This window comes from Gopherus evgoodei, chromosome 8 (assembly GCF_007399415.2).
Source record: "Gopherus evgoodei ecotype Sinaloan lineage chromosome 8, rGopEvg1_v1.p, whole genome shotgun sequence".
NCBI classification, from domain to species: domain Eukaryota; kingdom Metazoa; phylum Chordata; order Testudines; family Testudinidae; genus Gopherus; species Gopherus evgoodei.
Genome location: NC_044329.1, coordinates 69,506,791 through 69,530,183, shown reverse-complemented (window position 1 = coordinate 69,530,183; position 23,393 = coordinate 69,506,791). Strand labels below are relative to the sequence as shown.

Sequence of the window (23,393 nt, the reverse complement as noted above, 5' to 3'; positions counted from 1 at the left end):
GGATCTGAGCTCAAAGAAAGAGAAGTCCCACTCTGAAAGCATGCTCACATTGGAAATTAACATCTTTCCTACCATGAACCACTGAAATAAAACAAACCAACCAAATTTAAACCAGATTAAGTATAACAAAAAAGAGAAACTAATTTTCTTCAAATTCTGCATAAGAAATTTCTTCCAAGCTGAGATGCCATCATGTCAAACTTTATCCCTGAAGGAATTTATTATAATCTTCTGAAAACAAGAGTTTAATAATGAAAATGCCATTTCAACTTTATCTGCAAGATACCTACCCACTTCACTCTTATATGGCTTCTGAGAATGATGAATGATAAGAAAAACAGCTTGTCACCTGGAATTGCATGATGGGAGCCTCTCAACTTTATGGAATTGCAATATATTGTGCTAGGTACTGTAATATCTAGAATCTGCACTGGAAATCTCCAGATCTAGTTTTTAGGTCTATCTGTGATCCTTTACAAGTCAGAATATGAAGTGCTTGTATGGCAGTCAGTTTAAAGAAATATGCAATAGCCACCTATTTGTAGGTTAATTTAAAAAGATTCTGGGCCCTGCTGGACCCTTGGATGGAATGAAAACTCAAACTACTTTTATATTGAGATGGATTATAGCTTACCTGACAGCTGGAGAAGGGAATCCCCCAAGTGTGTATTTCTGGCAACTAAACATACATTTTACCAGAACAGCCAGTTCTTCCTTCTGTTGAATCTCTTTACTTCTCATTTGATGCTGCATGACTTCCATGAATGTTGCTTATGTTTCTGAAGACTACACTGAAGGAAGATGGGAGAGCACCAGTTAACTCTCCAGAGAACTGACCTCACTCCATTATTTCCAGTGATCGCAAGAACATTCTCCCCCACTCTAGTGATGCAGGGCTCTGGGAGTAGAAGAATGTACTGGTCAGTAACAGCACTGGTTAACAACCCTCAGGGGGGCCTTTATCATGTTTTCATCTTTAAAATACTTATACCACTACTGTAAAGCACTGCTGAAATTCCCATTTTATTTCTTTTGAAAATATTAAAGGCAATATATACAACAAATAGTCAGTCTAGAAATGTCCTACAACTAATTAAAAGAAAGTGATGATGCATATTACAAATCCTGTGCATTATTGCTGATGTTCTCAAAACACTTTCCAAATGTTAAACAAGGGAGCGTATAGACCATGGGTAAAGCCAGAGCGTGTTGCTAATATGCAGCTCTTCCATTCACCTCTCCCTAATAGAATCTCATCAGAGTCTGGCCTGCGTCTGAGGCTGCATGCTAGGGGTGGAGTATTCCCACATGGAAGTATATTGACTGATATCACTAGGGAGATGTTGATGCATAATGTCTCAATGCTATGCATGTTAAATATACTTATTGATAACTACCAGATTAGACCCGTTATCGAAGGAGAGGGCATCCATTTTGGAAAGAAGACGAAGTACTCCATCTTTAGGACAACACATTGTGAAGTTGACAGTTTAGCACTCAGTTTATGAATATGCACTTGGGTGTCACACGGACAATGGCTGCTAACCAGAGGATAATGTGGTAAACCTTTTCTGCCACTGCGACTCTACTCTAAAAGAACCTGTTAAAATTAATTGGATGCCAGTGGTTCCCTTTCAGTTTTATGTGGTGTTATGGAGACAAATCCTGCCATCTCTTCGCTGTTCTGACTCGGGAAAAGTTCCCACTAATTTCAGCGTGCCACTATGAAATGAGTGCTTTGGCCTGTGACAGCAAGATTGAGCCACAGGATTGATAAAGAGCTTGTTAATGCCGACAGACCCCAGTAGCCGGCAGGGGGGATCGAACTTGGCGCCTCTGGAGCTTAGTGCACGAGCTAAAAGCCAACTGCCTGTTAGCTAGGGCTGTGGAGCAGACTCATTTTATCTCTCTCTCTCTCTAGGTGGTCCCAGTGCCACTAGCTGGGACAGAACACCACACCCAGAAGGTGTGTGGGTTACACTCGTATCCTACCACCCTGTTGCTTTTGTTTTGTGACTTCTTCATTATACCCAGAGTGTAACAGCTGGAGGTCCCCTTGAAGCTGATGGTTACTCTGCAGCTGGCTCTGTTAGAAATCCTGGGACAGGTGCTCAGCTGGGGTAAACTGACATAGTTCCATTGACATTAACGGAGTTGCATCAGTTTACACCAGTGGATGAGGACCTGGTTGTCCCACGCCTGTGTCAGTTAGCGCATCTCTTTTATATTAATGACAAATTGCTCTACTTAAACTAATATGTAAGCCAGGGTCTGCCATCTATTGATGAACTGGGGGAAAAGATCTACCCAGTGACATCACTAAGAGTGGAAACCACTAAGAACTGGGCTAAGTGGTGGAACCACTGAACACAGCATGGCAGCTAGAAGCAGAGGTGGCACTGAGCAGCAGCAAAGATGGCAGTGACAAAGGCAAGCAGTGGCAGAGACCACAGTGACGAGCAGAGGCATTGCTCAAACCATCTTCCTCCTCCTCCCATTCAGGGGTGGGAGGTGAACCTACGTGCACAACCTTAAATTCTGGGACTTCACTGATCTCAGACAACCAACTGTGAGTGGGATGTGGTGGAGGGAAAGAGGCATGGCATGTTAAAGGGACATTTACCCATCAGACTTTGACCCCACAATGTGAGAAACAGAGACAAAGATCTATTTCTCATGATACTGCAGGGTGGGTATTTAATTATGGTTTGTATACTTTTGAATAAGTGGTGCAGTCGTTTCCCAAATTAATCCTGAGTTCCTCCTGCTCTTAATAAGTTTCCTTTTGTTATACACAGACTCAATGCTTGTGAGTGGGAAGTACTGCCTCTTAAAGGCACCCGGGGTGGTGTTAATTTCCCCAGCTTTCTAGGTGGAGGTTTAAGCTAGTTCTGTTTTGTAATGTTAAAAGTAACCCCTCAATATTGGACCTGGTCCCTGGTGTCCACAGCAACACCTGGCAGAAGAGTTACAAATATTTTTTATTCAGCATATATACAAATAGCAGAGTGCTGCTTTGACAAACAGGTGGCCTGAATCATTCCAGCATCACTAAGGTACCTCTATAAGACTGTCTTAATACCATGTATACTCAATACTTAATAATGCTGCTGTAACTTGGCTAAATCATGCTATGATCAATGTTACTTTAACACTCTTGGACCTACAAATATTGCCAGCTTAGATATTAGCATATAGTTTCTACACAATAACTTTTCCTATGCAAGGTAGTAGCTCATTGTGTAATCTTGCACACAGCAAACGCTTTGGTGAGAGTGAATATATATATATATGTATATATATATATATTTTTACATAAGCTTATGTTACAGACTAAACTAGAGGCTTCCAGTGAAGGGTTAAAGAAAACTGTTATTTAGCATGCCAGGAAATTGTCAAGATCACTAACTGTTGAACTGTATTGACCTGAGTTACACTGAACTCTCTCTTTGCCTGTTTGCAATAAGAACATACATCAGCTTGCTTCAGAACCATGTCAAACTTAGTTAACGCTAAAATCCCCTCGTAGTTTGTGTGTACTGTGGATATGAAATACATCATTCATATACATATATATTGCTATTAGGAAGTTTTTTTTCTTTGGTGGTGGTAAATTGCTAAATTTGACATTTTCTGTGTGGGCCAATCCAAAATTTTCATGTAACATATGCTCCTTGAAAATAAAAACATATTCCTCCAACCTCTAAGCTACACAACATTATCTTTAATTTTTGTATATCTTTAGTGAATTTAAAATTTGTGTTTTTTTTTAAGCAAAATATTTGTACACAACTAATTCTAGACCTAATTTTGCACTGCTAAAATTTTAACATTGACTTCAGTGGGAGCCTGATCAGGACCTAAGAGAAAAAACACTTTAAGCTAGAAAAGGAATTGTGGAGAGGTGTGTTTGATCTCAGTAGTAGGATTCTATTGACACATCATAGTGTATCACTATTCCTCATCTTCTTGAAATGGCAGGCAAAATCATTTTTTTAGTAGCAGCAACATCTGTCTCTTTAGCAGAGTCTTGTGGCAGTCGTGTTGGAAGCTCTGGGGTTTCCCCTGGCCCTGTCATGTATTTACATTGCTGAGAGGTTAGTTTGAGCTCTGCTGTCCTCCTGAATGCTGTTAATTGATTCTCTTTTATCTTTTGTGGGTAACTTTGAATATCAAACTACTATTAGAAAACTAAGAATATATATATATTCCTAGTCAAACTAATATATATATATAACCATGTATCTATAAATATGCTAGTTTGAAAGGAGATTTGTCTTATTCACTCTTTCAAGTCATGTGTATTGCATTCAGCATATGCATCTACACCATGTTCATCATGATATCTGAGGTTCTGAACGTAATGTTGCATACATGCAAATTTCTATTCCTTTCGGCATCACATTTTCTTTGGCTTCATCTTCAGTATTTTTTAACTCCTGCTTGAGTAACTGACTTTTATTTGACTAGGAATTAGTTCCCAATGCAATGGGAATATTGTAAAACAATTTTAAAGTAATCAGGATGGGCATATCAATATTTATTGAAATACTGAAAAAAATCCATTAGTGATGCATAACTCCTGGCAAGAACTGACATGACAATAGGTATTTCACTGATACAGTAAGAGAACTTCAACTTCAACAAGTAACTAATTGCACATTCTAAAAGTTGCATGGATTCAAATCCAAGGCAGCTGCAGAACATCTGTAATACAAATATTCAGACATTACAGATTGTCTGCTTACAAATACAGAACTATAATAAACCAGGCAAAGCCATAACCTTTGTATTTCAGTCTGCTTTTACTAATATGTCCTGCAATCAATAAGGCAGTCATAAGTAAATGTCTGGTTACAAAGTGGTTAACAATTAACTTAGGGAGATTTTTGTTTGAAAACTTTGGGCAATATGGAGGGATTTTTGGAACTACAGGTACTGCTAATATATGTTATAGTTTATCTGAAACTGTTTCCATTAAATTGTATGCAAGTTGTTGCTTGTCTTTTACATCCTTATATTAGTTCTCTTGTCCTATATATAGATAATGGTGCTGTGTATACAGTTAGCAACACATTTTTGTTTATTTTTTAAGCTTTAATATTCAGTGAGGTTCACTGTAGTGTTTCCATAAAAACAAATCAAGAATTTACAGAATATGAACACTTGAAAAAGAAAAAAGAAATATTATACCCATGTTGTACATGTGACTACAGCAACTTCACTACCACCCCCAAATGCCATTCACATCTTACTTTCTATAAGTTTAGTCCTTTTGTTTTTTTCAAGTGATGCTTCCATCTCTATTGATTATACATGATAGTTAGGCGAAATGTTTTCGTATTACATTTGATCTGTAAAAAAGCATGAGTGGTATTCCATGATGTGAGACCGACATCTGGGTGCTGCTGATGCTGTGTTTAGCTAGGTTTGTACCCTACACATGGACAGAGTATTAGAGATGACTAATACAGGTGATTAAAATAATCTGTTTTATACTAATGCAGAAATAACTGATGTCTTTGGTATACAATGTACAATGTTTGGAAAAGAATTTAAGATAAGAATGCACCTTGTTAAATTCACATAAACCAGAGGAAACTACAAGTCACATAATTTACAATAGATTTAAATAAACTACATTTAGGATTATGAAGATTTACAGACATTTAATCAAGTGAATGATTTTAATTTGTAAAGACCCTTGTATGTCCCTGAACTATGTTCCACTAACTTGAAGACATGCTACAGTAAACACATATATTTGGCTTCTTCATTCTGGCTATATCTTATATAAAGATGAAACCAAGGACCAATAAATTAGCATCATAATTGTCTACAGTGGAAACTATGATATACAATATAAATAAACTATTCAAAAGCCAGCAATCTCCATGGAAAAAAAAATTAAGGGATTAGGAGTTTATACAGTTTCTACAAGTGATTGTGCAGCCGATAATCTCAAAAAATTAAAGTTTAAATGAGATTCCCTTTTTGATTTTAGTGTCTCACGACATATAGTAATTCAGTACTGGTAAAATAATTACCAATCAGAAAGCAACACTAAGGGAATCACTTCTTTGCAATTTTATTACAGATTTTTTCCCACAGGACCTAAAGAATGTAAACACTAGGGTTCTTTTTAATGTAAAGTATTAATACTCTATTTTAAACATATGTTGATCCACATTTGCCCAGTTACCTTTTAGGATAATGAAATAAGGCAAGACTTTCATAACTGTGGAACTACATGTTATAATACTGATATCTTCATTTGGATAGAGATGTAATTATTTGTCCTTCTCCAATATTTGTTCTGCAGCAGACTTTGGTCTACATAGACATGACAGTATCACTCTTCTTTACCCATGTAGAATATTTTAATTACCTAACTTTTTTTTTTAAATTTAAATTATGTGTTTAAAACGTACTTTTGTCTTTTCTTGATAATTTTAAAGATCACTTCTTAGCAAGCAGTTTGACTTGATCAGCTCATACATTTTGATTGTTGTGGTTTTTTTTGCATAGCTAAATGTGCTTTAGATGTTGACTTTCATTATTTAGCAATGTTATCATTTGAAATCTGAGAAGATTTTATTTATTTTTAAAAGAAACTAACTTTAAACAGGATGGCTAACAGACTGAAAAACTTTAGCAAACTTATTTGGCATGAAAATCTTAGACAATGCCAGAGCCACATTTTTGATACTGTAATTGAAACATGGTTGAATTAGCAAACTTGCCTTGGAGAAACAATTTGTGATGTTTTATAGCCATCCCATGGAATATTAGTAGAAGAGGGATACTGCCTGATTTAATTACATGAACACATAAAAAACAAACTTCAGAACATATTAAGAATGTCAAGCTAACTTATTAACAGACTCTTCATGTTATCTATTTGCAGGCCTGAGACACAGACATTCAAAGCCAGGCTTTTATGATTTGGTGGAGCTACTATATAGTATGTGGCTACTCCAGACCTTTATTACAGATTGAATAGGTGCCACAACATTTATCACAGGCAAAGTAAGTGTTGGGTCCTTGGAAGGATGATAGAAGTTGTTGTTGGTGCAGTTTTGCATCCTTTAGAGTTGTTTTAGAAGTCCTGCTGTACAATGAAGGATTTTAGTGCACTCAATTTCTCCACTATATTAGCTTAATAACACAGATCAGTTTGTTCCTAAATTTCTTCATAGTGGCGATCAGAAAAGTTAAATATACAAGAACTGTTCCATTTTTTTTCATGTTGACATTGGTGATAGATCCACTTATAAGCTTGTTTCATTCCAGTACAAAGTCCTATACAGATTCCTTTGGGGATGTGTAGCATTTGATTCACAGTTTGCAATACAAATACCCTGATACATCACTTATTTACTACTAAGTATTTGATTATTATACCATTTTGCAGTCTTAAAACCAAGTTTTTAATTAGTGTTGCTTGGAGCAGTTCAGAATTTTTTTTTCTTGAAAGCAGAAGCTCTAATGGGCATAATTTATGCTCTCTTTGCATGCAGCATTTCAATGAGAAGGTTATTACATGGCACATCCCCATTCAGGTGTTTGTAGTAGAGGTATTCTTCGGCCTGCATACTGATGGCCCGGATTTCTGGTAGTCGCAGGAGAAGTTGCCCAAATTTGTCTGTCTGTTGTGGATAGTTGCACATTGTATAGTCCAGCAGAGCAGCATTAACTTGTTCCTGAACACCTTCCACAAGCTGGAAGTTCTCAAGGTTTTTGACATCTGATGGGGGGAAAAAGAAAGTAACATTTCAATTGCATTTGAGTTCCTGTTTACTAAAGCAGTGTTTTACTTAGACTGTTTTTTTTTCTCTTTACAAAAGCATATTTTACATGCTGCTCAATATTCAGTAAATCTATTCCCCAATTTTCCTGGGAAAATAATCACAAAAGAACTCTAGCAGACTGTCTTGTTGAAATTTTGCATATACCTCAAATCAATTAGACACCAATGGATTTTGAGCAAGGTCAACTCTTTTCATAGCTTACAAAAGGGAAGGCTGAAGATTTCTGAAGTAGATGACCATAATATATTGCCAGCAAATGAGTCCCCAGAGGAAGACCTATCTTTAACCCAGTATATTAAACAATTCATATAATTCTGTATTAATTTTTCTGACCCAAGGTGAAATCTGTGTCCAGGGTATGATGTAGTTAATTCTAATAAAAAGTGACAAGGTTCTTGTTTCTGTTTGACATTTTCTAAATGATTCTGAAAGCCTTTGACTTGTCTTGCCTATGCTAATGAACCATCTGGTACACTCCAGTGACTGCCAAAATAATCTTACCTACTAGAAACTCTCTAAAATATATATTTCAATGACTAATGATCTTTATAAAATAAAACTCATGTCCTTTGGACAGAATAAAAGATAAGTGCCCTTTAACCTGAATATGGTTTATAAATTCTGATACATTGATCTCCTTTGCTATTGGACAACTGTCATTCATACTGGTGAGATGGGCACTGGCAAATTGTTCATTCTAACAACATATTATCTACAGTTACTATACAGCACCTCTGAGCTCTCTAGGAATGTTGAAGTTGATGGTGTACTGAACTTTTCTTATCTGTGTTATTTCCATAAAAGGTAGTTTGGTGGCATACTTATTTTGATGTGTCTACATTGCGATATTATAGTCCTTGAGATGCTGATCTTTTTTTGTATTCAAAAAAGTGTAAATTAAAGTTCTGTTCAATGCAAAAGACAACACTAATGGGAAGCATAGTTAGAAACTAAAACAAAAAGATCTAGAAATTAAAATTTTCAGGAAAACTAAAATCATCCTGCTTACATGTATGCACCAGATGCTGTTAAATTAACAGCTTTATATATACATATGCAGTGGTCAAGGTGCAGTTGCTGTGAGAACATGTCTTGGTTGTCAGCATAACATTAAGACATGAATGAATGTTAAGAAGAAACACAATAACAATGTAATTAACATGAACTTAGAGGCCAAATTTTCTCCTATGCAGGTTTTTCCAGGATAGTAGGCCGGGAACGTGCTGAATTCCCACCTGTGGAGTCTCCTTCAAATCTTATTGCTGAAGGGAGATGAATGGAGTTTTTCATTATGCAGAGCAAGAATGGGTTTTGGCCCCCCAAACCCACCAATGGCCTGGGATACATGTGGCACTGAAGCCCAAGCTTTGACCCAATTTATTTTAATGCTAGAATGTGTTTTAATGCTTTTAATAGGTAAGACTAAGGATAAGAGTGCTTGAAATGCAAGTAGATGAACATACAGTATAAATTACAGGCTTGGTAAAAAGGTGAGACATAGCAAGGCTATAAGAGTTGGCATAACTAAATCAGGAGTTAGCATTAAGAAGTCACCTAGGGTCACCAGTTTTGGGGACTTTTTGTGATTTGTATCTTGTGACAAGCAAGTTAGCCACACAGAAGTGAAAAACAGGTTATAGAATAGCTTTTTTTGCGGGATTTTGGGATACATGTATCCATGGAGCTGACTGCACTGATAGGTCAACCCCTTGCCCACTACTTTTGATACAACAGTGAGGCTAACCACAGAACGTTCATTATGGGTAGCCAGCATTCCAAACAACGTATGTTTTCAAGAACATAACAAATGGGTAGGGGCTGAACCATTGTCGAATATGGTCCCAGTCATGTGTAGATGCAAGGAAAGAAAGGGGTATAAAGAAGGGGTGAGCACCTGAGAAACTGATGTAAAATGGACCATCACTTCCAGATTATGGTGTACTCCACTGACTATGTCTATTTTTTTCTGTTTCCTATGTCTTCAGAAGTTTGACTATGACAGCACTAGGGACTGGCTGTTTCTAGGCATCTGATTTTTTGTTCGGTTGCATGAATGATTTGGGTACTTTGGTTATTAAATAAAAACTCTATTCATGTGATTTGCCAATTTAATTTATTAAATAATAATTTATGTAGCTACTAGAGAAAGAACCTGCTACCTGTGACTGCTATGCTTTGCAGCCCAAATTAATTTTTTTAGGCTACATGCCAGAGATTGGGTCCATTGACCCTATTCCTGAAAGTGCTTCTGATGGAGCAAAGCCTGGTTCCTGGGCAGAGCCCAAATAAATTCTGCTCTGTGCAGGAAGACTTTGGAGGTGATTGAAGGACAGAATTTTTCCATTCCAACCAGGCAACAAGGTCTGAACCACCCTGAAGTTTCTGCATGGCCATTACTGCAGATTTGGAGCTACACTAATATACACAGCTCTCTAGATGGTTTGTCCCATAGCCCTTCTCTGTATGCCTGATGCTAGGGTGACCAGACAGCAAATGTGAATAATTGGAATGGAGGTGAGGGGTAATAGAAGCCTATATAAGAAAAAGACCCAAAAATCAGGACTGTCCCTATAAAATTGGGACATCTGGTCACCCTACCTGCTGCAGAGACTGACATGCAGCAGCTGCACTCTTCTGCTGAAAATATCAAGTTTCCCTCTGTGGTTACTCTGCATCTTGCTCCTTCAAAGTGCTAGTTTGACTGTGTATATGAGGCCTCCTGTGACCAGGGTGTATTTGGCCCTTACACTCTCTGTCTGAAGAGAGGAACAGCCTATGCCACTACACTGAACTGAGTTCACTAATCAACCTCCCTCCTCTTTATTGTGCTGCAGGCCTGAGCAACTGGGAGCAGAACCTCCTCCTGAATTGCTGGCTGGCCTTAAGGAAGCCAGAGGGAAATCCCTAAAATTGGAGCAGGTTCTGTCCATGGCTGGGGGTTCTAGAAACCAGACTTCAAAGCCTGATCAGCCACCTCTCCTAGTTATCCAAACCCTCAGTTACCCAAAGTTTTCTGGTGTCCCCAGAGATCTTTGGATAATCAGGTTTGCAATATATTATAAAAATATACCATGCATTGTTTTTAAAGACATTGTTTCATGCTCATAACTGCAAACTAGATGTCCTCCAGGTGGCTGTAATTAATCACTTTTTCTCTTTGTAACATCTTGTGTGGGAAATAACATAATTTCATTTTCTCTAGTCTACAGAAAACAAAGGACACAGAATTAAATGTGAAAAGTTGTACTGCTCTGCATAAATTACCACTGCTATTTGCCTTTTAGAAGAGTAACGACATGCACAAGGTATTTTGCAATTCTGCAATGGTTTAAAAATCTGTCCTAAATATGCTTCTGGGAGGTTGTTAAGAATACTAACATTACCAACTATCACAATTATTTAAAATGGTTTACTTTCAAAAGTGAAATACAATCACTAGTTTGCTGCTACCATGTAAGAAATTCCCACAGACACTGCAGGTGAAGTAAAAGACAAACAGATAAATAGAGAGTTTGCAGTTTAGACTATATTAAATGAACAATGATGTTACAGAATCAGTATGTCAAACTTCATCTTATAAATGTAACTTTTGAGCTATGGCTGCTTTCAGATACTGTGGGCCTGATCCAAAGCCTATTAAAATTGATGGGCATCTTTTGCCTTCAATAGATTTTGGATTAGGTCCTATTTTAGGTTAAATTATTATAATATTTTTAAAGAACACAAGTTTAATCCTGACTTCTGCTCTATGTTCTTAAATATTACTTGTGTTTTCAGTTGTAACTTCACAAAACCACTCAGTTCTTAGCAGAGATGAAGAACCACCAAAGTCTAAAAATACACATACTCCTTATAGATTCATAGATTGTAGGGCTGGAAGGGACCTTGAGAGGTCATCGAGACTAGTCCCCTGCCCTCATGGCAAGACCAAATACTGTCTAGACCATCCCTGATAGACATTTATCTAACCTACTCTTAAATATCTCCAGAGATGGAGAGTCCACAACCTCCCTAGGCAATTTATTCCAGTGTTTAACCACCCTGACAGTTAGGAACTTTTTCTTAATGTCCAACCTAAACCTCCCTTGCTGCAGTTTAAGCCCATTGCTTCTTGTTCTATCCTTAGAGGCTAAGATGAACAAGTTTTCTCCCCTCTCCTTATGACACCCTTTTAGATACCTGAAAACTGCTATCATGTCCCCTCTGTCTTCTTTTTTCCAAACTAAACAAACCTAATTCTCTCAGCCTTCCTTCATAGGTCATGTTCTCTACACCTTTAATCATTCTTGTTGCTCTTCTCTGTACCCTCTCCAATTTCTCCACATCATTCTTGAAATGCGGTGCCCAGAACTGGACACAATATTTCAGTTGAAGCCTAACCAGTGCAGAGTAGAGCGGAAGAATGACTTCTCGTAACTTGCTCACAACACACCTGTTAATGCATCCCAGAATCATGTATGCTTTTTTTGCAACAGCATCACACTGTTGACTCATATGTTGGTGTTTTTTTCTTCTTGTTTTTTGTTTAAGATATGGAGGCAAAGTATGTGCTGTTGAGAGACATATTCTGCTGTCAGATGTGCCAGTATCATTTTGGAGTCAGTGGGGCTACATCCTGCACTCAGTTACACTTGTGCTACCTGTGACCTATGACATTGTTACGCCTATGCTACCCTTTGTGAGTTCAGTGGCTCAATTTGACTTAATGGACGATGCATGGAAATGAGGGCAGAATTTGTGTCTGTGATATTTTTTCACCTCAGTGCACAGAGCTTTAAGCATTCCTATAGAACGGTGATAACCATTCTAGGAATGCCATATAAATAACTTCAATTAATGATGACATTAAACACGAGTGATAGTATTGTGGCTAAAATGCCACATATTCAAATTGAAAATACACTTCTTAATGCATTCGCTCTAGAGAGATATTCTTAATAAAGTATTACCGTTGTCTGTTGTCTTGGAAAACCCCCTTGGTCTAAAAAATTATGGGCAAAACAAATGCAGAAAAACACAGGAGATAATTATGAGGCACTGATATCATGGGAACACATGATATAGGCTTCATTGTGATGCCCAGTACCCCTATATTATATAGCATTTACTTCATAAGTTTTTTCATGGAACCCTTTACAGTAATAAATAATGTAAATACTTTTTAAAGAGATAGATGAGGTGGGGAGAGGTCCACCTCTGACGAGGATGAGTAACAATGAAGGGGAAATAGAAAATGTAAGGTATTTCTGTTGTCGTCTTCAGCTTTGCAGGCTAGAGCAGGGGTCAGCAACCTTTCAGAAGTGGTGTGCCAAGTCTTCATTTATTCACCCTAATTTAAGGTTTTGCGTGCCAGTAATACATTTTAACGTTCTTAGAAAGTCTCTTTCTATAAGTCTATAATATATAACTAAACTATTGTTGTATGTAAAGTAAACAAGGTTTTAAAAATGTTTAAGAAGTTTCATTTAAAATTAAATAAAATGCAATCCCCTGGACAAGGGGCCAGGACCCGGGCAGTGTGAGTGCCACTGAAAATCAGCTCGCATGCCGCCTTCGGCATCCATGCCATAAGTTGCCTACCCCTGGGCTAGAGCAAAGAAGATTATTATACTATTGGGCCTATTGATGCTTCCTGATGCTTGTGTATTTAGCTGATTATTCATAATGTGGTACTTAACTATAATTTTGATTTTCTTTTATTCTAGCTATTATGATAGGATTTTTTTTTAATGTTTGTGGTTGTACCTCTGGGTAAAGAGATTTGATTTCATTATAAAAAATATTTATCTTCTGACTAAAGATTCTATGACCACTAATGTTCTATGTGGATAAATCACCAGTCATCACATTGAAATCAGTTGGGATGAAATTCACCTGACACGTATAGTAAGAAAATCTGTAGTACTTTTTATAAAATTATTCAACCAATTCAGGTTTTTTTGCAGTCTATATGTCTCCTATCTATCTCTGTATCTCTTAGTTAGATTTTAAAGTACACATGTTTAAGCTTAATGTAATAAATTAGTTTCCAAGATTTAAAAACTTGTAAAATAAAATAAGCAGAAATAGACCCCTCGCCCATCCATACACCCTTTAAATTCTAGCAACTAGAAAACGCATATTGTGTTGCTACAGTAAGTCCAATCTCTTATCTCATCTACTTTATTCACTCAGGGACTAATTACCAACTTTTTACATGAAACAGCCTTACTGTGAGTTCACAGTGGGGTGCACATCTTTTTCCATCCTTATTGGAGAGTACACCCTTAGGTCTTCTGGAATATATTACATGTTTTACAAGAACTAGCAATAGCTATTCTGTCAAACACAGAGTGTGTGTTCTCTATAGTTTACTTCTGAAGATGAAGACAAAAAAATTATTATAGTGGTGCCAGTAGCAGCCCTATAGTCACAGTAAAAGTCTCAGTATTCCCACTAAATCTTCAATTTTCAGGGGTTCATACCTCTGTCATCAAATTGTGCTCCAAGCTGAAACTTTGCATACAAGATAAGCACACTTGGGTTCTGAAGAAAACACTTTTGCGTATTTTCCAAAAAATGGGTCTGGCCTTTAGAGGGGGGAAATATTTAGGTTTCAGAGAGATTTCCCCCTCCTCATGTTCCAAACTTGAAACACTGAAATTTGGTGTGCTATTAATCCATAGAGAGCTCTCACTGGTTTGGGAATTTTGAAAAGAAAAATGAAAGGGAATGAGAGATTTAACTTTGAAAAATGGTTACTGTGCAGGAGCTGTGTAAGTACTTTTCAAAGAATGTTAATTAATTCTTATTGCTTCATTTCACCAGCCACTCCTGTCTGCATCACATGAACCAACTGGCCATGCACATGCACAGAACCCATAATTCCACTCCTGCCTCTCTGGACTTTGGAGTTCTCGGCTCCTACTCTAGTTCCACAAACGAGAGTGCTGATATTATCAACATTTTAAGATATGAGAGGAGAATTTTTCAAAGTAGAAATTAATTTAAGTCCTCCTCCAATCCCTATTGACTTCAGTGGGCCATAGATAAAATTCTTAAATGTATTAAACCCTGTTTCTCAAAGGACTCAGTTGAAGGGAAAACGTATGGACAAATACAGTAGTATAGTTGAGGTACACAAACTTCTTGGGTGCTCTATTAAAGACTTTTGTTCTCCTTCTGCCTCCTTACCACATATGCAGCAGCTGAAGCACCCTTCAGCCTCAGCGTCCTGAGGTCACAATTGACATTTACACTTGGACTTTTTTTGACCTATCAGCAGTCAAATGCCTGAACCGCCCACTCTCTCCTCTTTCTTTCCTCTTCTCTTTTCTCCTCATGCCTTCACCTCTTCCCTCCCTTCCTTCTGTCCAATTTATTTCTTCTTTATTCTTCTACCTGCTGATCCAAAGAATGAAACAAGCAAACCTGGAACTAATAAACCATGTGTCATACATTCCGGTGACCACATGCTTGTAACTTGCATCCTTTCCCTACATTATTTATTTTTATCTCTTTAAACTATATACCCTTGAAGACAGGGACTGTGTCTTTCCAAATGCAAGGTTGAATAGCAACTATGATATTTTAGGGTCTATCAAAAATAAGACTCTCCATAGGTTTCTAAAGTTGAACATGCAAAATTATAGGATATTTTGGAAAATTTGGGCCAAAGTGACTTGCTGAAGGTCATAGAGGGAATCTATGGCAGAGAATAGACTTTATCTACACATATGGTGGCGTGTACACTGCAGCATTAAATGTGTCACTACCTGCCAGAGGGAAAGAAGGCAGGTGGGGTCCATACTTGTTGTTGCGGCGTGTAGCTATTTGCTACAGTGAAAGGCTCTGGTAGCGGGGGAAGGATCTGGCAGCAGGGAGGTGGTGGGGAAACTGAGTGAACTGCTGCCAGAGCCATTTACTGTGGTGTGGAAAGTGTCTGGCAGCAAGACACTACACTGCTAAAAATAGACATGAGAGGCTCTACTTGGGCATGCAGAGAGCTGTGTGGACAGTGTCGGGTATGTACACTGGGGGTTCAGGCATGTGGGGCACACTACTCATATAAGTTGTATCTCACTATCTCCACTGATATTTATAGTGCTAGCTGGGTGTGCAGTGTCTGTACTCTACATGTTGCCATAAGTGTAGACATAAACATAGATTAGAACCCATATTACTTGACTCCTATATAAGTCTCCTGTTCACAGTATGATTATTGGCTAGAAATATTCAGCTTACCAAATATGGTAAATATTTGTACTTCTAAGCAAGCTAATGATTTTATTGGCCCAATAATTCACCTTAGCAGCAAGCTTCCAAACATTTCTGTAACCAAATGTGTCCTAATCTATTCAGTGTATAACTTCCTTTAAGTAAATTAGGAATAAAGTACCACATTTGATAAAAGTAGGAAATAGGATCAGATTTTGAATGAAAGAGGTAAAAAAATAAGAATAGGTGAGACTAAATTGTGTGTGCAACTCAATCTTGAAGAATAGTTTGTAAAACTTTCTTCTCAGGGCCTCTTTGTTTCAAGAGCTGTTGACTGAACTAATGGTAGTCATAGGGACTTGATTTGTCAAGATATAATGTTTACAGTTTGTAGGTTATGAATATTTAAAATCAGTGTAATTATTTATGAAATTCCTGGAAATGGTGGTTGGAGCAATTGTTCAAAAGTCTTGAAGCTGAGCACAAAGGTAAATAAGGTGTTATATTTAGTTAATGACAAACCACAATAAAACCTAGAGGAATGAGGAAATATACATTCCTTGGATGGGAAGGTATTGAATGTTTGGAATAAAGAAACAAATTTTTTTTAGATAGGCATTTTAGGGGAGGAAGTTGGAATATATTATTTCCCCTTTACTAATTAAACACTGTTTATTAGAGGAATAATGGGCAGATTAATTTCAGGTGTAGTTCCACTTGAGTCAGTGAAATTACATCAGGAATGAATATGACCAAAGAAGAAGTACAAATATTTTGTGAAAATATAGCCTATATAAATTTCTACTGTGGTTAGAACACAGAAGTGCAGCTGTCACTGAAACCCTCTTGAGTAGCAGGCTGTATCCTTTTATAAAGCCCATCTGTCTCTATGAAAAATGCATGATCATAAAAAGCAGTGTTCCTTAGGGAAAAACCTCTCTGTGCTAATCTTGTAGACCTTTACAAAACATTTTTTTGAAACCTAAGTTTGCCTTTGATTTTCATTCCGGAACTTTTGTGTTTTTGCGAAGTTTTCTTATTCTATTAGAATAAGATATGATGTTCAGTTTGTTCAAGTGGTAAGTCCAGACTATGAATAAGCCATGTTATCATATGAAAGAGAATTAAACAGGCAGATTCAAGTGGGGATATATTAAGCCAAATTTAAGCTCCTGTTGCTGAATTTAGCCTGTACTAGATGTCTGGTTTGCCTCGGGATAAATTCAGTTTTTCAGCTAATAGAATGAGGAAAACTGCCTCAGGTATGATAAAATTTACAAGAGAGCTCAGTCAAACAGTTCTTGTTATAAATATTAGCTTAAAGGCATTCTTCTGGTTTTTGGATCAGGACTGTATTTACATTTAATTATTACATTTAAAACTTTTATCAACTTGGCTAAAATGTTAGGCCAGCCAGTTATATTATGATGCTCTGTAAGTAAGAGTAGAGCTTCATACTACTTTTACTTTTGTACTATTCTGTGAAACTTGTTTGGCTACACAATGCCATTCAGTGTAACCAAATCCCTGCAAGAACAAGAATTGTAATGTCTTTTCTTTAAAATGAGAAAATATAGCTTATAGTAAAGATGTTTGTGATTTACTAATCTCAGAGATCCTGTATTGTGCCATGTTTTTCTGCCAACATAATAGATACCTAATTTAGTAATTAAAAGAAAATCAAACAACAACAAAAAAAAATACAGATGAAGAACATAAATATTTAGGTGTACTGTAGAGTCTGGTTGATAGGTAGCTTTAAGTTTGTATAAGTTTTAAGTGCTAACCATAGCAATATATTCTGTGTGGTATGGTAACATGCAGCCCTCTCCTAATGGAACACAGTCACAGACCATTTGTACTTTTTTGAAGTTTTGCACATTCTACAATGTGAGTGGAAATGTTTTTTCCATTAAGCAAATGACATTTCTTGTTTAGTCTTTTGTTTGCATTCCCCTGAACATTTTAGCTCTTACCTTAAAGGGTTCAGTCCTGCAAGAGGCTGAGCACTCTGGTCCCAACCCAGCAAAGCAGTTAAGTGCATGCTTAACTTAATGTGTGTGCTAAGGGCTTTGCTGAATCTGGACCAGAGTGCTTAGCAGGATGGAGCCCACCTGCAGCTTTGTTTGGGAGCATCACTGCAGCAACAAAACAGTGCAGACACACTCACTATGTTCACCGTTCACTTTCCTGGTCCCAGTCCCACACCATGGAAATCAGTGGAACTTTTGTCATCCGTTTCAATGGGATGAGTATCAGGCCCTGACATTTCTACATGGCAAGATTACAAAGCTAGGGGCCAAAATGAAGGAAAATAATTCAGGGACCAACTAGCATCTTATTTCTGGGGGAAAAATATCCATTGTCAAAGTGATTTCCTAACAAGGTCATTAAAGCCATGTTCTTATCAATAATTTTTTGACATTGTTTAAATTATTAATTCATCCAAGTGCCTGGGGAAATGTATTTTGTGTATGACGGACAGTAAATCCATAGTGTGATTTTTGTCTTCTGCACTCCAAAGCATGTGGCAGAGGGAGCAGCAGGGATACTGACCAAAAAAGAATCTCAAAGTACATTAGCCATTGTAGCTCTTACATTATATATATATATATATAGGTACAATGAGGTGTGTTAAGAATAGAATGTCAGCCTCACTCTTTTTTCCATGCATTCAGTGCTAACAGTAGAGGGGTTTGTTGTTCATAATATCTATTTTGCTATATCTGGCAAGTAGTTACCATAATGAGAATAAAGATTTGTATAATTGTTATGGTTCAGTAATGTGCTATGCAGTATGGTGTAACAACAATAGGGGTAATAAAGTTTGATTATTTTTACATAATATTATCAATGAAAAACTTGAGCTTTACTATTATTACATATGGGATAGTCTTTATTGGTAGTGCCTGTGTTTTTCACAATGTAGACTTTACAACTATAAAGATGGCTCGAGATTGGTAATGAAATATGGGGCCTTCCCATCTAGGCCATTGGTTCAAATCCATCCAAAGTTAGTGATGATCAAAAGTCATCTGACGCCAGCTATATAAAATGAAGGGGTCGGAAGTCCCATTCCTCACTGGCAGATGTGGATGTCACAAAATCCACCACCAGAACCGAGTGTGAGAATCTGTATTTGTGCAGATAATAGGTCCTGCTGTTGGCATTCTTGGCAGAGAGGCCAAGGAATGAATGGGCATGGAGACTTTCCACTTTCCCCCCTAAAAGTGGTCCCTCCGGGTCAAAACTGGACACTGTTTCTTCTTGTTCCATAGATAAAAAGAAAGCTTTACTTCCAAAAACCTTGACCTTTCACTACCATTAAATGCAGTTAAACTGGGATTTACTACTAGAATATTTCAAACCATCTTTCTTTTTACATAGCATGGTTACTTGTCTGAGAAGTGGTAACATAATTTTTCTACCAAGACTTTTTGTATATGCTTGGAAATAGAAGTGGTTTGGATACTTAAATTGCAGAGATAGATTTCATCGTGTGGCTTCCACATGTGCACAGGCACTTTGCAGGTACAAACGCTTGCATATGTACTTTAAAAAGTCTGTACACATGCAAATGTTAAAATCTGTATTAATCATTTCCCCCATTTGGGTCTTCTGTATCAGTTGCTATCTTGCATATGCAGAAGTTTACAATTCTGTGCACACACATGTAGTGGCTGAGTAAAGACTCCACTGAAATTTTACCCCACAGTGTGATGCTTTCTATAGCACAACTTAACTGTAGATTCATGTCCGTAAATTGTATTTTTTATTTGTATTCCGGTAGTGTCCATGGCCCCAGTGGAAATCAAGCCCAACTGTTCTACATGCTGTGTAAATAAATAGCAAGAAGCTGTCCCTGCCCCTGAGCACTCACAGTTTAGACAAGACCGACAGAGATGGGGGCAAAAGGAAGTATTATTCTCCCTATTTTACCGATGGGGAACTGAGGCACAGAGAGAGAAATTGACCTGTCTAAGGTCACACAGGAAGTCAGTGGTAGAACCAGGACTTGAACTCAGATCTTTTGAGTCCCAGTTCAGTGTCTTAACCAAAATCCCATCCTTCCTTTCTAAATATTGTTTTATTTTATACTTAGTTGCCATTCTATTTTGAACACGACATTCTCATGAAGTGAGCTTTAGTTCTCAGTCACCTCCTTAACTTTCCTAGTCACAAATCTAATCAGATAGGCTTCTTCAGTGGAGCAGCAGAGTTCATTTAAAAAGTTTTCCCTGGTGTAAATATGAGGGCTAATTAGGGATGGGTGAGCAGGTTAAGTAAATCTCCTACCTCAAATCAAATCTGAACCATTGCTGTGGATAAACAGCTTGATCCTGTGAGTTGCTGAATGCCCTCAAGTAAGTCAAAGTGAGTTCAGGGTGCTCAACACCTCATAGGATCAGGCCCTTAATTCTGCCTCCGCTATCAAATCTCTGTAAAGACTTCTAATCCTATTCCATCTCCCACTGCTGTTTCCTCTTCCACAGGGTTCTGGTGGGCACTTGGCTGAGCTCAAGTGCACCGCTTACTGTCACCTACTGCTTCCCCTCTTGGGGCCCAATCCAACTCCCACTAAAATCAATAGGAGTATTTCTGCTGAACTGACTGGTAGTTGGACTAGGTCCTACTTGAAAGTAAGAGTCCAAATGCACCTCAGAGCATGTGAATTTTTCCAGTTGTGAGTTTCAGCAGTGTTTACTTTTGGACAGGGTTACATTTCCCATTCCTATTTTATTTTAAAGAGTGGGATTTATATTTTCATTTTTTTTTAACAGATTTTCATTAATCGTTTTAAATTAACTGTAAAAGTTACACCGGCTGGAGCCACAGAAATCTTTAAAGAAGCTTGAGTTTCTTACTTTCATATGTGAGGTCATGACTGCAAAATATTGCTTTCCCATTAAATCACAGTACTGAAACAAGGGGGATATATGTTTTGTGGGATATAATTTAAGTATACACCTGCACCCTTGTGTTATATAAACATGCAGACTTTCAAGTTCAAAGGTATTCAGCAGCAAACAGTGTAATCTCTGGTTATACATGATCATATCCTAGAAATGCCAGAGGATCTGCTAAAATTTGTTGCAGCATTCTCCCACCCTTGTTGCAGAAAATGATACTTAACTGCTGGAGAAATCCAAGGGCCCTGATCATATCCCAGGCTATCAGCTCATAAATTTTCTTTTGTTTCTCTGCATTCTTGATTTACATTCACTAATTGGAAGTTAATGTGCTCCCAGAGGCATGTAAATCATATTTAATCTAAAAATCATACTACTTTCTTCCAAGGTGTGCTTCAGAAGGCCACTGAACATGTTAAATATTCCAAATGCCATCTCTGTATCTGCTATGTCTTTGGTAATATTATAGTGAATCTTTTTTAGTAGGTGGTGGTGACTGGGTGTTTAACATAGAGGTTATTATACCGTTCGCCTTAATCAGAGGAAGTTTTCTGAATGTGAACTAGTGAACATTAAAGCAACCCTCACTATATCTGTCCAGCTGAATTTAATTAAATTATTGCAAAAAAAGCAGTGAAAGATTTCATCTTGATATTACTTTCCTAGTTCAGCTTTTGGGGTAAACAAACAAACAGTTCCCAGTGTAGAAAAGACAAATCAGCCTTGGCGCCTACCCTGTAAAAGAATTATCAGCTAGAGTAACTTGACATAGGATCCAGTTGCTCAAAAATCCCACATATTTGATGTTTCAAATTCAGACATCCTTCATTTAGACCGAAATAACAGACATTTATTGTGTACCTTGCAGTTGGTGACTATTTAACAGCAAGGTGCTCTCACAGCGTGGTACTCTTTACTTTATGTGCACAGTAATGAAAGTTCACTATTGATTTTTCTGTAGCTGCTTGTAACTATTATAGTTGATACATCAATAGAAAAGGAAAGCACAATGTTTCACTGGAGGCAGAAAATCAGAGAATACATGATGCTGTGACAGTAAATCATGGCATAATCTCAGGAATTGATAGATGGTTACTGCTAACTTGAAACCCATGGCTTTCTCTGAAAAGACTACCCTATAATCGCCCAATATGTTCTAACAGACTGACTGCCTGTAATAGTGCTAACGGACACAACACAATGTTTCATCTTCAAAGTAACAGTTTCCACAAGCTCAGTTGTTTTGTTGTGGCAGAGTCCATTTTGCATCTTATTGCAAAGGGAGACAGAAAGAATATGGTTTGAATATGAGTAGGACTTGAACTTTGTAAGAGATTATTTCCAGAAAAGAGCACAGAGGGTTTAAGTAAGTTGTCATTAATTCTCAACTTGCAGAAGTCTGCAGCTCTCAGTGAAGGAAATGCCTAAGAATTGGTTATTGTTGGTGTCAAAATATTTGAGCTGTTTTGTCAGAAAAGACAACTGCACAGAAAATACGTTTACCACAACCTCTTCCGGTTCCACAGTGTTCTGAAAGAGTGCCAGAAGTCACGTGAATAATTGGTGGTGCTCTTAAGTGTCTGCTGCTGTGTCTGCAGAATGTTTCCAGGGCACAAATATGTCTGAATTGTACAGTATGCCTTGTGAGGTTTTTACCAGGAATGCTTTCAGCTGCTCCATTCCCTTTTCACCCCTGTCCCAGCTATGGTAGTTTTACTTGTGGTTTTATTAACTGTATGGTCTCATTGCACTGCTAAACTTTTAAAATGTAAAGGTCCACGGTAAAGAAATGGGATATTACTGGAGGCAAAGCTCCAGATAACATAGCTGGCTGGATGAAGCTTTATGTATTATTTATACCTCTTCTATGGCTCTCACAGTAGCCATTTACCCATGTTCCTGCACTTGTAGCATTCCCTTCTAGCTTTTTTTTTTTTTTTTTTTTTTTTTTTTTTTAAGAGTTCAGGGTGTGATTTTTGGCCCCCTCAGCCCTCCAGAAAGCAGCAGGTGATTCCATCTCTGTGAGCCTGGACATCTGTCAGAAAAAATGGGTATCCACAAAGGGAACAGACATCCTCAGAAAATCACCTGCCTCCCTACTGAACTTGGACAGCAGTTACCCTTTGAAGAAGAGTCTGTTTACAGTAATTTATTCTTTTTTTTTTTTTTGGAGAGGAATTGTGAGGAGGAGGCCTAGAGTCCTTGCCTTCCCTGTCCCCAAGCAATCCACCCCCATGAAGGGTTTCCTGCAGTTGGGAGAATGGAGAGGGTGCTGTTGAGGTGCCACTCCCCATTTTGGCATTTTTCCCCTTCTGTAGATCAACATCAGCAAGTGGAGGAGTATACTGGGACCCACATTTCCAAAGGGCACTGAAAGTCACTGTCTGGTGATGATGCTCAAAGTATATTTCTTGCATAAACTCTTGAGTTTAATTTCTAAAAGCTAGTTAAGAATATCCCCAATAATTAAGGACAA

At 37.6% G+C, this 23,393-nt stretch overlaps 1 protein-coding gene across 1 annotated transcript in view; it reads right to left on the bottom strand.

Annotated features, from left to right (window-relative positions):
- Positions 1-4,854: 4,854 nt before the first annotated feature.
- NR5A2 (nuclear receptor subfamily 5 group A member 2) overlaps positions 4,855-23,393 on the bottom strand; it is a 105,378-nt gene continuing 86,839 nt past the window's right edge. The window contains exon 8 of the mRNA XM_030573898.1: positions 4,855-7,747. Within this exon, the coding sequence (XP_030429758.1) occupies positions 7,500-7,747 (248 nt within the window). The 3' untranslated portion in view covers positions 4,855-7,499. The remainder of the gene's footprint in view (positions 7,748-23,393) is intronic.